Source organism: Neofelis nebulosa, chromosome 9 (genome assembly GCF_028018385.1).
Source record: "Neofelis nebulosa isolate mNeoNeb1 chromosome 9, mNeoNeb1.pri, whole genome shotgun sequence".
Lineage (NCBI taxonomy): Eukaryota > Metazoa > Chordata > Mammalia > Carnivora > Felidae > Neofelis > Neofelis nebulosa.
This window is the reverse complement of record NC_080790.1, coordinates 95,130,495-95,144,253: the sequence shown is the minus strand read 5'-3', so window position 1 is coordinate 95,144,253 and position 13,759 is coordinate 95,130,495. Positions and strand designations below refer to the sequence as shown.

The following is a 13,759-nucleotide window of genomic DNA, read 5'->3' as shown; positions in this document are numbered from 1 at the left end:
GGCAAGTTGGGCATTCGACTATTGAACAATAAATGATTTGGGGAGAATTCTCTTGGCCTTTACAAATAGCAAGAACGAAAAACGCCAAACATTTCCAAGCTAGTGTGGGGAACAAAGGGAGACTTCTCAGCATTTAGGAAAACCTGGGTGAACCCGGATGAACCTGGAGATGGGGAAGGACATTTAGGAGGATATTAGAAAGACTCCAGCGCCCTCATTTATCCAGGGGCGGGTGCGCAACGCAGGAATAACGTGTAATCACGTCCCTGGGCGTGTTGCGCTGAGTGCTATTGACGCGCAGATTTGGTCACACGGATAATCATGTTTACTTTAGATATTGAATTAAATCTGATCATCAACTAGAGGGAGCGAGAAAGTCAGCTGGGACCGCTCCCTTTGCTCTGCCTCCTCGCCCCCCCGCCTCTCCTCCCCAGTCATAAAGGTGGAGCTCAAGAGAAAAGGAGAGATACAATTTCCGAATGGGGCCGACTTTCAATCCCCAGGCATCTCAGCGCCCGCTGGGCTGTGAGCTACACAGCCCCGGGTATTTTCGGAAATCCTCGAGATAGAGGAGAGAAGCGCCCCCTCCCCCCAAGCAGGACCACCTGAGACGCTCCCCTGTGCCGGCAAGTGTGCGCCAGCATCCGCTAAAGAGATCTCCCAGAGACCAGGGTGGGATAGAATCAGTTTCGTATTAGGGAAGGGCCGATGAGCCCTCCCCCGGGCAAGCCGGGGGCTATTTGTTCGCTGCCTGCTCCCCACCCCCCACGACGGCCCTGCAGGCCGGGGCGCACCACCCCACCTCCAAACCCCTACTTTCTAGCAAGCTGTTCGCTCAGGTTCACGTCACAGGGCTGGCCTGGAGTGCCGCGCGCAGCCAAATGCTAGGAGGGGAGGAGGCGTGGGTTCCAGACCCAGGTTTGGGGGCTGGAAACCCAGAAAGGACGGGGGGGGGTGTGGAAGAGGGGGGTGGCAGATTCCACTTGTAAGGATTGCCACTGACTCGGGCTCCCAGGCTCTCCAGGGCCCAGTAGCCTAGAGGAGGCTGCAGCAGCTCCCTCCCTCCCCCACGCCCTGGTCCCCGCGTTCCTTCTTATTGCCAAAGCTTCGAGCTCCCCTCTCCGCTCCTTGCCCTGATCTCGGAGCGGTCTCCTAAGCTGCCTCCAGTCAGGGGATTTTGAAAAAGGGGTGGGGAGTAGAGAGAAAGCCGACCAGTCTCAACCTCAGCGTCCCCACCCCCCTTCTCCGCGCGAGGTAAATCAAATGCAACAAAGTGAAAGTCATCGAGTGTAGTGGCTTCAACAGCTTCTCAGGCTGAAGGAGCCACTCGTAGATTTGGGCGAGCGAGGGGGGCTTGCTCCCTTCGCTATGGCGTTTTCCAAAGTCAGTTATCCTCCCGAAGCCAGGACGCTGCGGTCCCCGATTCAGGAGGCGCTAGAGGCCCGGGAGAGGGCAGGCGACCTCGGGCTTCGGGTCGACAGCTCGAAGACCCAAGGCCAAGCGCTCCCGCCCCAGCCCGGGATCCGAGGCGCGGGGGTTGGCCAGCCCGCCCGGGCGAGGCCTGTTTCGCTAGCCTTTCCAGCGCCCTGGGAGTCCCCGGTTCCCTGCCCCGAGGGGAAGCGTGGATGAGGCCTCAGGCCCGGCGCAGGGCGACAAAGTAAGACAAACGGGAGGGCCGGGCTTGGTTTTTTTAAACACAGGATTTTTATTAAAATTCTTATTTAAAAAATCGAAAGCTTTCAGCGCCCGGCGCTCTTGGGGAACCGCACGGAACCGCTGAGCTCCAAGTTCCGGGGCTCAGGACCCGGAGATGGGGCAGGGGGCTTCTCGCCTACACATTTTTTTCTTTTTCATATTTGAGAAATGTTTGCACTGAACAAAATATAAAAAGAAAAGAAAGCAGGAGTAACCAAACAGAAGCAAACCAAAAACAAACCACAAAGAAAGGAGATGGGCCCCGAGGGAGAACAGGCCCGCACTGAAGATCATTTTGGCAACACTCACCACCGATATTTACAACGAAAAGCGAAATCTGCCACCAGTTGTGAGAACGTTTACATGGCCATAAATATTTAGCATTTTCTTATAAAAAAAAAAGGAGGAAAAAATTCTCTATATTTTTAAAGTGTTCTCCACTTGCTTTAGAAGAAGACGGCTGACAATATCGCTACTCACACAAACATATTTTACAAAATTCACAAAAGCGGGGAGGGGGATGTGTTGGTCTTTTTCTCGTTCTCAAGTGAGGACGCTATCGCTGGGACGATTTGGTTCCCCCCCCCCCCCCGGGGGAGGCAAAGAAGCGAAGCTGCGCAAACATTCTGTAAACACGGCTTAGAGTTCAGCCCTCTCCAAAGGTTCCGAAAGAGAGAGGGATGGGGCAGAGCTGCGTGGATGGAATCTGCCACTCCAGAGAGTCTCAGGCAACCTCCCGGCGCCTCCCCAACGGAGCCAAGAGTCAGCTCGACTCCAAAATAATAGTTATAATAATAATAATAATAACCACCGTAAGGACCGAGTCCTCCTCGCCGCCGCCGCCGGGGTGGGGCCTGGGCCTAGGGCCGCGAGTCTCGGAGGGGCGGCGCTCACCAAGTCCACTGCTGGGCCTGGACAAGGGGGTGTGCTGTCGGGTACTGGGGGGTGCTGGCCGAGCTGTACTGGGCGTTGTACTGCATGTGCTGCAGAGACTGCGCGCTGTAGGCCGAAAAGGGGATGCCCGCCTGGAAGGTGGCGGCTGCCAGGTCCTGGGCTTTGAGCGCGTGGCACGGTTTGCCGTCCCTGACCAAAACAGGCACGGCCACCCGGCGCGGCGAGGGTAGGGGTGTCACCTCCATACCTTTCTCCGCCCGGGCGCGCTTCATCTTGTAGCGGTGGTTCTGGAACCAGATCTTGACCTGCGTGGGCGTGAGGCGGATGAGGCTGGCCAGGTGCTCGCGCTCGGGCGCCGACAGGTACCGCTGCTGCCGGAAGCGCCGTTCCAGCTCATAGGTCTGCGCCTTGGAGAAGAGCACCCGCCGCTTCCGCTTCTTGCCCGCGTCCCCCCCGCCGCCCGGGGTCTCCTTGTCATTGTCCGGTGACTCGTCGGCCGAGGGCTCCGGGGACTTGGAGCTTGAGTCCTGGGGCGCCGCGCCGGCCGCCAGCCCATGCACTGGGGGAGAGAGAAGCGCGTCAGGCGCCTGGAGGCCGCGCGCCGGCACAGCCAGACCCTGAGCGCCCGGGATCCTCCGTGCGCCCTCGGCCCTCGGCGCCGCGAAGCCTGGCCGTACTGCCTTCGCCTTGACCCCCGCCCTGATCCCTGCACGACAAAACCGTTGGCTTCCCCCAGGGGAAAGAGGAAAAGCGACTTGAGTGGGGGGCTCCAGACTCGCGTTTCTAGGGGTTCTCACAGTGTGGGTGCGTATTTGGGGGGAGTGGCGCGCGGAGAAGATCTTTGCGGGTTAAGGGCTCCGGCCCCCTTAAGCAGTTTCCTCTCCGGAGGAACGTGGGTAGATTTTTAAAAGAAAACCCCCACAATCCCGGCATTGATCGGCTCGGCCATTTAAGGAAGGTTTTTGGGGGCTTTCGTTTTTGCTTTCGGACTTTCTGGACACCCTCCGCACCGCACAAAGCGTCCTCTATGATCTTGCAAGGGGGCAGGGTGAGCTATTTATACACGAGCTACCGGGAGCCTCCCCCACCCTCTACCCGTACCCCGAGGCTCGCTGGCTCGCTCCAGTGCTCCAGGCCAGTCTCTCCTGGCTGTGGGGATGGGGGGAGTGGGGGGGAGGGTTCCGACCGGAGCCATCAGTCCTGGGTTGACTTCTGTAACCAGCCCTTGGGAGGTATTCCCCTCCCCTCCCCCTCATTTCCCCAATTTCTTGCTTTGAAAAAAACATCCGAGACCAAGTCTTTTTCCGGTACGGGGATGGGGGCGGGGGGAGGAGGTTGAAAAGGGGGAAAGAGCTAGGGCATCATTAACAAGTGTTAAAAATCTTTCCAGAGGAGCAGGGCGAGGGGTCTGAGTTTAGATGGCTCCTTCCCCTTTCTCCCCCAGTGTCCATCCCGAGCTTCAGCCACGGGAAGAGAGGCGCTACGGCCGCAGCGGCCAAGTTTCGCTACTTACGGGAGTACTGGAGGCCCTCGGTGCTGGCCAGCCAGCGCGTATATGGGTTGTCGCTGCTGTCGTAGAAGGGGTTCTTCAGGGGCAGGCTCTGCACCGTGTCCAGGGTGCCCTGCCCCAGCGGCCCGGCCCTCTTGGCGGGCTCCGGCCCCTCGCTCTCCTCCTCTGGCCCTTCGGCCACCGAGCCCTCCTCATCGTTGGTGTCCGGCAGGTCCAAGATGTCCTTGACCGAAAACCCCGTCTTTGTGTTGGTCAGCGACATGGCTCAGGACCCCGCAATTTATGCAGCAAAGTTGTAGCTTCACTTGGTCAATTCGTGGCGCTCCCCAGTTGGGGCAGGGAGGGGGTATGGGGGGGGAGGGATAGGGGGAGGGGAGGAGGGGGTGGGCTTTAATTATTGAGATAATTATTATTTTAAAAAAGCGAAAGAAACTATAAGGAAGGGTAGGGGAGAAAAAAAGGCCAAAAGCAACGCCTGTGTCTTCTCTGAAACCACGCTGAAATGGACGCGGGGACTGGGCGGCCAGTGCGCCGAGCGCTGCGGGCCGGGCCCTAGTTTGTAACTCCAGGAGGGGTGCCAAGGAGGCGTCAGCTCGGGCTCCGGCGGCCGCTCGGCGCGCGGTGGCGGCTGGTGGCGAGGAAAAAATGGGCCATTGCCCGAGCGATCAGTCCATATAAGGCTGGGCTCCACTCACGAACCTGGGGAGAGGGGGGAGAAGAGGGGGAGAAAGAGAGGGAGGGAAAGAGAGGGAGGGAGGGGGAGCCAGAGAGGGAGCGAGAGAAGGGTGGAAAAAAAAGGGGGGGGAGACGTTAAAACGCAAAGGTTGGACACGTGTGGGCGGGTCTTGGAAGTCAAGTGGATGAAGACAGTATTTGCAGATGTGAAATTGTGGGTTTTGGGGAGCTCCGCGCTCCCAGCCAACGGCCCTCTAGAGCAAGATGAGAGGTGTAACGTGTCAATTAATTGCAAAGACGGGGCGAGCCTTTTTTACCCAGTATTTACATACAAAGGACCACCGCGTCGCTCGCGAGTCCACACACTTGAAAAGGCCGTTTTAACAAATTGCATCTTTAAAAAAGCGGAGGAGGAGGAGAAAACAAAACAGAAACCGAGAGGAGCAAAAAAACAAACAAACAAAAAAAACCCACACACACACACACACACACAAACAAAAACAAAAAACAAAGCAAAAAAAACAAAAACAAAAACAAAAAAACCCCAAAACCCAAAAAACCAATCTTAACATTCACCGGTTCCTACCTCCCCGCCCCCGTGCGCCCGCCCCCAGCAAGCCAGAAAATTGGCGATTTGTGGTGCCTTTGGAAAAGGGGGAGGGGGCGAAGGCTGAGCCGCGGAAATCTCTCCTCCTCATCGCTGGTGGTTCCCTAAACAAGATCCGGTTCAAATGGCAAGAGCCCAACTTCTGTAAGCCTCCTAGGTCAATATTTTGGTTGAGGCTTAAGGATGAGCACTAGAAATGACAAGGCAAGTAATTGATTCTAGTTAACGCCGAAAGAGCCCGAAACCCAGGAGAGGGATCGGCTTGGGGCCGGCCGGAGCCACCACCAAACGACCCCACCCCCCTCCAGCCACCCTTTATTTGCTAAAGACTTATTTATTTCCTTCACTCCGCCTCTCTCTCCCCAACCCCCTTCCTTTTCTAAGCGGCCCGGGAGGACTGCGCAGTTCACTCGCTGCTTTGCGGGCGGCCCAGGGAGGGGCGGGTGGGGGGTAGGGAACTCGAACTTGGGCTGGGTTCTGTCCCCTGCCCCGCCGCCTCTGGGCTCCGCGGGCCGCAGTCTCCTGGCAGAGGAAAGGGCAGACGGCCCCGAGCCCTTCTTGCCCATTATTATGCCTCGACCTTCCAGCCCCCTCCCTCTCCAGCCTCCAGCAGAGGTGGAGCGTTAGGAAGGGAGAGGGGAGGAGTGGAGAGACAGGGGCGCTGTATCCAGCCCGGGTGAGGACCCCGAAAGCCACGGGGGAGGGGGTCGCAGGGTAGGCGGATGGTGCTGTGTTTTCTTCGGAGTTTTCTTCTCTCAAGCAAGTCCTTAAATTTCGTCTCCTTTTAGTCACCCCAGGAGCGCAATGGGAGTACTAGCTCCAGGCTCCCAGCGGGCATTAGGTTTGTGTGAAGTTTCCAACCTTTCGCCAGCCTGGGAACTGAACTTTCCTAGGGCAGCACCTTCTCTGGGGCGCTGGGGAAGAGAAGTCAAAGCAGTACTGCCCGCCCCTCTTTCCAGTTTTTTTTTTTTTTTTTTTTTGTCGGGGAGGGAGCAGTTGAGGGGTAAGGTTTGCTACCTGAGGCTCCTGTCCGTCCCAGAAATGCGTCTTGAAGGTGCTTTGCCCGGGGGTGGGGGTGGGGTGGGAAGGAACAGAAAGGGCCGCGCGCGGAGCTCTGGGTCTCGCCTTCCCCTCTGCCCTTAGCCCCACGGCGCGGAGCGGAACGCGCGGACGCCCCGTCTGCTCCACGCTCAGCTGCGGCGGCCGCCTAGCCCCTGTCGCCCCCGGGTTGCCAGCGACCGGCGAGGGCGGCTCTCCTCGAGCCGTTCGGCGGCTTTCTGCAGCCCTGGCTGCCTCGCCCCCAGTATGTGACGTGGGTGACAATGGCCCAGGTTAGAGCGAGCCCCTCGTCGGCGCGTCCTGGGTGGTCGGACCCGGGCAAACACAAATACAAACCGATTGCTAAGCTGCGGACAATGAGCGAAATGTAGACAAATGTCCCGCTCCCGTTGGAAGCCTTTGTCCCGGCTCGGTTTTTGCATTTATTTCAGTGGCGAAATAATACATGATTGACGCTCTCTTTCAACGTGTCCTAACTGTTTGGAATAAATCTAAGGCTGTTCCTAGTTGTCATGGCGTTCAACCCTTTTCAATGGACTATCTCTTCATTCATTTCTGAATCCGTCCACAATATTAAGGAAACCCCTTCATGTCGACGCTCCCCATTCCTCTCTTTCTCCTCCTACTTCTTCTTTTCTCCTTTCTCCCCCTCCTTCCTCTTTTTTTCCCTGCAAGAATTAGAAACTGGTTTGAATCGTGTTCCTCGAACCCCTTACTTTTCGTGCTTTTTTCTTCTGTCTCTCCAGTCTCTGTCTTTCCCAGCCTCTCTCCCCATTGCCTCCCCCTCCCCCCTTTCACGTGGGAGCTCTCTGCCCTGTCCTGTCGGAGCGAGGAAGTTGGTTCTCCAGGAGTTGGGGGGTGGGGGGAGGCAGGCGGGCTGAGTTTGGAAACAGAGGCAGGCTGGGCCTGCCCCTAGCCATTGTTAGTCCACTGCTAAATAAATAACTGGCCAGAGAAAGTTCCTCAACGAGAGCATTGCAGAAAATACCCTCCTGTGGTTCCTCCCCTTGCTCCTCTCTCCCAAGGAGGGGGGTGTCTTGGGGACTAGAGCAGTCTCCAGGGATGGGGAAGGGCCAGAAATGAGTCTGATTGGGCCAGGTCAATCAATTCTTGGGTTAGGTGAAAAATGGTCTTTTGGCAAGAAGTGTCCCTTTTTGCACATCCTCAGAGCCATCTTGGGGGGGGGGGGTGTCACCTCCAGGCTCCCTCTCAGAGTTCGCTCATTTCCTCACCTTGGAACCACCTAGTTCCATTCCCAAAGTCTCCCTCCCTTCCTCCAACTTAGAGGGCCTTTCTCCCAAGATGTAATCATCCTGCCCTCATTTGTCTGGGCCCCTCCCTTCTCCCTGGGAGCCTCCACGGTAGGCCAAGCACCTGAGAGACCACTATTTTCCCACCGGAATCCAGGCTCCTGGGAATTCATCATGGAGAGGGAGTGCTGACAATGGGGCCTGGAGAAGGAGACCCCTAGCTCAATTCTGGAAGGTCGAGCTCCCCAACCGTTACTGCTCCCTTGGTCTCCACTAGCCAGAGAACTTCCACACTTCAAGTCACAGGGTTCCCTTCCAGGAGCACTGGCGGGGCCACACTTTTCCTGCCAGCACAGGCCAGTGGCTGGATATCAGCTTCCTCCTCCACGTTCACCCCAGCTCGGACTCGCATTTTTCCTTCCCTTGGTCTCGGGAACCTCCGCCTCGCCTCCAGCAGCCGTGCTCCGCTCCCCGCGGAGCCGGAGCCTCTGCGCTCAGGGTCTCTCTCCTGGGACCTCGCGAGTCCATTTTCCCCATCGCTTCGTCGCCCGTGTGGTTCCCGCGTCCGCTTCCAGAGCGCTGACATTTGCAATTGAAAAGGCGCAGGGAGACCGCTGGGAGGCTCATAATTGAAGGGGAGAAACTCTGCTTGTTAGAGGAAGATCATAAAATGCAAGTCCCCCAGGAGTGGCCTGCGGACGCTGGGAGGCCGGCGCCGGACCAGCTGGCTGCCCGGGGCAAGTCCTGTGCCAAAGCACGCTCCAAGTTCTCCCCGATTTCGTGCAGCAGGGAAGAGCCGGGGCCCAGCACCAAACGCACCTTTCCACACAAATTAAACAGGTGATTGCATTCCAAGGACTCCTCAAGAGGTCTCTCTGGGAGCACCCCAGCCTGGCCTTGCCCAGCCTTTTCCAGCCCGAGATCTCGTGTCCAGGGAGATCCCATGCGCCCAGCAAGCTGAAGACCCAGCTCCACACCCCTGTCCCATCTCTAGAATCCTTTATTAATATCCCCACTACCCACACCCTGTCAGTTCTAAACAATGCATGTCGCCTGGCACCATTTTCAGCTGTACTTGGATGTGCTCTAGTCTCCCCAACTGGGTACTTTAATAAATTCTCTCCAGGTTCCATCTTGCAGCCAGGAGAAGACACTGTCCTGGTTCCACCACATTTGGGTTGGGGCTTTAAGCTCTGCTGGCGGTGAAGGACTGGTGAGCGCTCTGCTAGGGGCCTTCTGCGGCTGCAAACTTGGGGAAGAAGTTGAGATGGGTGCTGGAAGTTTGATCTTAGCATGTTCTAGGCCTGAGATAGTTTGGGTGTCTTTGGTGTGCAGCACCAACTAGCACCCCTTGCCAGGGTTATCAGGGCAGCTAGAAGTCCTTGTCCCTGGTGTTCATCCTCAGCGTTGGGGTTCCAGGTGCTCTAGAAATCTCAGAAGTCTGTATTCCTTCTTCTGGCATTTAGTATGGGTACAAAGGGAGGCGCAGCCACCCCCCCTCCCCAGGGCAGGTGGGGGAGAGGGACAAAGGAATCTTTTTCCCTAGAGGCCAGACGGAACCTCCTTTGGGAGGTTTCTCAGGCGGCTAAGCTTCCCTCTGCCGCTCTGGGTTCCGGAGGGATGAAGCGCAGGCGGCTGGAGAGGGCGGCTTGGGGAGCTAAACAATCGCGGGAGGCCCAGGAGGGGAGGTGAATGTACACAGGCTAAGTGGCCCCACTCCAGGACAAGTGGCCCTCCAAGTCGGCCCAGTGTTTACCTGTTTACTTTCCCAGGTAGCTCAAACACGAGCGCCTTTTCTGAGCTCCGGAGCATGTGGACGGCCCTGGTGCGCCCTGCGTCCCAGCTTCTCATTTGCCCCACAACGCAGCTTTACCGTCCCTCCGGCTGGGGGAGGGGTGAAGTCCAAAACGCAGGAAACCAGGCAAGAAAGGAAGATACTTGTGGAAAGTGAGGAGAGGCCTGGGTACACCCACGCCTGAGAGCCCGGCTAGGTGTGCCCGTTGATGGAGTGGGCGTGCTGGGATGGCATTCGGCCCCGCCCCCACACCTCTCCATCTCCGTTCTGGGCTTTAGAGCCTCTTGGGAGCCCGCTCTGCTCACATCCTTCCCCTTTCAGGCCGGTGAAAACTTGCAGCTTACGTGCGTCCTCCAGGGGAGTTTAGGGCAGAAAAAGTCCTGGGGAGCACCTTGTGGGTCAGTTCTAAAGAGGGGTGGCCTTGAGGAGTCCAAAGCTTCCGCAGCCCTAGGTGGCACCCCTCACCCTCCCTACCCACAAATCGCCTCCAGTCATTAAAAATACAAGGTCTTTCCCCTTTATTTGGAAACACTGATTTGTTTGATTTCATTCTTTTTCTTCTTCCTTTTTGGAGTGAAAGAGGTTGAAAAGAAACTCCTTCCCTGGTACAGTATGTGGCTGAGCTCTCAGTTCCCCGCACATCCCATCTCGGATAACAACCTTCAAGTGGATTAATTTATTGTCTGGTTAGCGCCAAGGTGCAAGCGCTTGTCTTCACTCCCGAAACAAAGCGCGTTGCACCTTCCTGCTCTGGCGAGGATTAGAGGCGCGCACACAAAGGTTTTGTCGGAAGGGGAAGGTTTATTTTATCGCGGGTTGGAGACTCGGAGCGTGGCGTGCACTCGAAATCAGTGGGGGAAGGAAAATGTCGCCCAGTCTAGTCCCTGAGCCGGGAGATAAAGACGCTCACCTTTAAGATGCACACCTCCCAAACGGCCCGATGGCGGCTTGGATATCAGGTCGGGGTTGCAGGAAGCAAGGTGTGAGCTCTGGCCTCCCCATGAAAGAAGTCGAGGTGTGTGGCCCAGGGTACCACCCCAAGCAGAGACGTTTCCTAACCAGAAAACTGAAAGTCAGGCTTTTCTCTGGTGGGTTCAAGCACCAACTGGCATTGCTTTCTGCTCCTGGGAGAAGGAAAGTGAGTCCTTGCAGCCTGTGTTGGGGAGGCCTAAAGCCCAGTCAGAGTACAACTTTCTGAGGAGGCCAGGCCACCACAGGGGCAAATCTCTGGCAGGAGAGACCCACAACCATTGGACCAGATGGCCAGAAAGTGGGGGCTAATGAGAAGGGAAAGAAAATTTCAGTCCCCTTTGGGTTCAAGCATAAGGTGAGTTTTTTCTTTCTTTGGTTAATACTATGTTAACTCTTAAAATTGACCCAGAAGGACAATCCTTCCAAGTCACCAAGAAGGTGACTTCTTGGACAGATAAGTTTTCCAGGCCCAGAGAAGGAGCTCAGATTCTGTGTCTGGGAAAAAGCCCCTCCCCCCACTTAGTAGCCGCTCTGAGAAACGTGGAAAGAAGACCTGATCTTGGCACCTAGAGCTTGGATTTCCCCTGCAATTAATTGTGGGGGCAGCTAGCAGGCATCTTAGTGAACTATCTTCCCCTAGTCTTTTTTTCAAGGTGAAATACACAACACTTCCCAATTATCTGCCTCAAATAGGAAAGAAAGAATGAATGAAAGAAAGAAAGAAAGAAAGAAAGAAAGAAAGAAAGAAAGAAAGAAAGAAAGAAAGAAAGAAAGAAAGAAAGAAAGGCAACTATCTCCCGAGGACATAAATTGTAATAGAAATTAGGATTTCTCTATTAATCAGCCTCATTGTGTGGGCGTAAAACCCCGAGGACATATGTTAGGACTTTGATAAATGCACTTTAATGACATCTTTGAAAATGCATCCAATAAAATAAAAGGCGAGAAAAGCCGTTTAACTTTCATGGATGTTAAATTGAACACGAAATGTGGCTCGGGGCACGCTACAAAATGGAACCGGCCTCCCTCCAATATTTTCTTTAAAAACGCAGCTCTAAGCCCCCCCTTGGGCCAAATGAGCCTGTCCCAGCCAATCCATTGTCGCTGGTTTATTGGGGAACCAAACGCCACGTCCCCCCGGGGCGAACCCCTTTGCTTTATTCGTTCGCGCTGCTCTGATGATTAAATATGTTACAATGAGATTACACAGCGTCAGTGTTGCCTTCAGGAACGTTCGTCCAGCCAAGCCCGACCTTCCCCCCCGATAAGGGCGATTTTAATGCAGGAGATTTGGGTTTCTCAAAGAAACACGACGCTGAAAGCACGTTCTTATCTGAATATACTTCTTAGCACGTGACAAAATCATTACCACAAGACTTGGAAAAACAAGCGGCCTCTTCTAATGGGTTAGTATTCAACACCCAACGCTGGGTCGGGCGGGCTGATGTGCAATGTAGTCATTGCCGGCGCAGGGAAGCCATGCTCTCAGCCTGCGCTGAAACAGGCTAGGGCCAGGCAGGACGAGGAACCGATCTGCGAGGGCACTGGAGGGAAGGGGTCCTGGGGATCTCCCTCTCAGGTCTAAAATCTGAGGATCAGAGGTCTGCGACCCTCCTCCAGACGCAACACCCCCTTTTCACCCCCCCCCCCCCCCGGCACCACCAGCGCGGAGCAGGCGCTAGAGGCGCACCAAAGGGCCCCTTGCTCCTTGCGGTGTTTGTGTGTGGCTGGGGGAAAGGGTTGGAGCTGAGGGGGCGCCCCTGGGAGACCAGGACCTCAGCAGACCCCACAGAGGCTCATTTCTGATCCTCTGGCGATCTCTACTGACGCAAACGAGAACTGTCTGGTGCCCGGCGAGGCCCGGGAGACACTCGCCCCCTCAAAGTCCAAGCTCAGGCCGCCTCCTCTTCCCCCCCTACCACGGCTCGCGCCCCCGCGCTGGGCCTTCCTGCCTGCGACTCCCGCCACTTACCCTCCTTCTGCTACCTTGCGGCCCGGTTCCGCCGGAGAACCCCTTTCTCTACTAGGCGCCACCTCCAAATTACCTTCGGGACTTCTGCCTCCGCCTTAACCCCCAGTCCCGACCACCCACTGCTCACAGCAGGAGACTCACCGGGCGGAGGTGGGTGCAGAGGCGCGCCCTCCCTTACCGCGGCCAGGGCAGCCCCGGAGCATCCGGCACCCGGCAGTGGGGAGGGGGCTGGCGAGGCGCCCGGAGCGCCCGCTCCGCCTCCCACTCCCGGCGCCGCGACTACAGCCGCGCAGCATTTCAAGGCGCGTCTTTATCTAGCCCTCCACCTACTCGGACCCCCCACCCCCAACCTCGGGCGCCCCTCCCCCACCGCGCGCCCTCCCGGGCGGGGCTTGCAACACCGCCGCGGCCCTCCACCTCCCCTCCTCCCGGCCGCGCACCTGCCCAGCCCCACCGGGCAGTCCCGTTTCAGCGGCTCCGCGGGAAAGCGCACGGCGTCAGGAGCACTTGGCCTAGGCTGCAGGTAAAACTTTTACCGTCTGGGGGCGCGACGGGAGGGACCGGCCCCTCCCCGAGTGCCTCCGCCCCCCTAGACCAGCGGAGTCCGCTGATGACTTCGGACGCCCTGCACTTGCCCACCTGCTGCTTCCGGACTCCAAGGCTTGGGGACAGAGCCCAGTCGGGCGCCGCAAATGGGAGGGGCGCTCCAGAGGGTGCGCGGAGGACTCAAAGCCTGGCACAGCCTGGCCGGACGGCAGTGCCCCAAGACCCCTCTCCCTTGGCCCGCCGCAGAGACAGCGCCCGGAGCTCGTTCCGTTCCCCGGCGGCAGCGGAGGCCCGCGCCTGACCGCGAGGGGCGACGCCGACTCCACTGCGGCTCTCGGGCTCCGCCGGGTTCCTCGCGCCCCCAGTACGCCCGCCCCGCATGCGAGCAGGAGGCTCACCTGGAGCGCGGCCGACCGCTGGAACCAGGGCTCCACCAGCGCGCAGGTCCCCGGCCGCTCTTTATCCCAAGCTGCGGAGTGGCGGGCACTCGGGCAGTGGCGCTGCGCGGCCGGCCGGAGAGCGCCCCCCCTCCCGGCTCCGGCTCCCGGCCCGGCGGCCCCACCCTCCCGACTCCGGGCCCCGCGGCAGCCGCGCAGCCTCCGCGGAGGGGGCCGCTCCCCAGCGCCGCGCGCGCTCTGTTTGTTTTCCTTGCCCGACTGACGTGAGTCAAAATATTGGCCATATGTTCAGCGGTAATAAATTGGGTATGAGCGCAAACACACTTGGGCTTCGATGGCTCTTTCAGCTGCCACATGGCGGGCTTCGGGGGGGAGGGAGCTGCCAC

The 13,759-nt window shown here is 57.7% G+C and overlaps 1 protein-coding gene across 2 annotated transcripts; it reads right to left on the bottom strand.

Moving 5' to 3' along the window:
- Positions 1–1,681: 1,681 nt before the first annotated feature.
- On the bottom strand, positions 1,682–13,501 carry NKX2-2 (NK2 homeobox 2). Of its 2 annotated transcripts, none has more exons than XM_058684737.1 (3): positions 13,374–13,501; positions 4,103–4,798; positions 1,682–3,148 (listed from the first exon to the last, which is right to left on the bottom strand). In XM_058684737.1, the coding sequence occupies exons 2-3, from the start codon at positions 4,359–4,361 to the stop codon at positions 2,586–2,588; spliced, it is 822 nt and encodes a 273-aa protein (XP_058540720.1). In that variant the 5' UTR covers positions 4,362–4,798; positions 13,374–13,501; the 3' UTR covers positions 1,682–2,585. The 2 variants fall into 2 exon arrangements, with proteins under 2 accessions (XP_058540720.1, XP_058540721.1); XM_058684738.1 differs by lacking the exon at positions 13,374–13,501 and adding an exon at positions 10,396–10,591.
- Between the last annotated feature and the right edge of the window lie 258 nt (positions 13,502–13,759).

Coding starts and splice junctions, on each gene's coding strand:
- NKX2-2 (XM_058684737.1), bottom strand. CDS start 4,361: ATGTCGCTGACCAACACAAAGACGGGGTTTTCGGTCAAGGACATCTTG. Junction 3,149..4,102: donor CGAGGGCCTCCAGTACTCCC/GTAAGTAGCGAA, acceptor TCTCTCCCCCAG/TGCATGGGCTGGCGGCCGGC.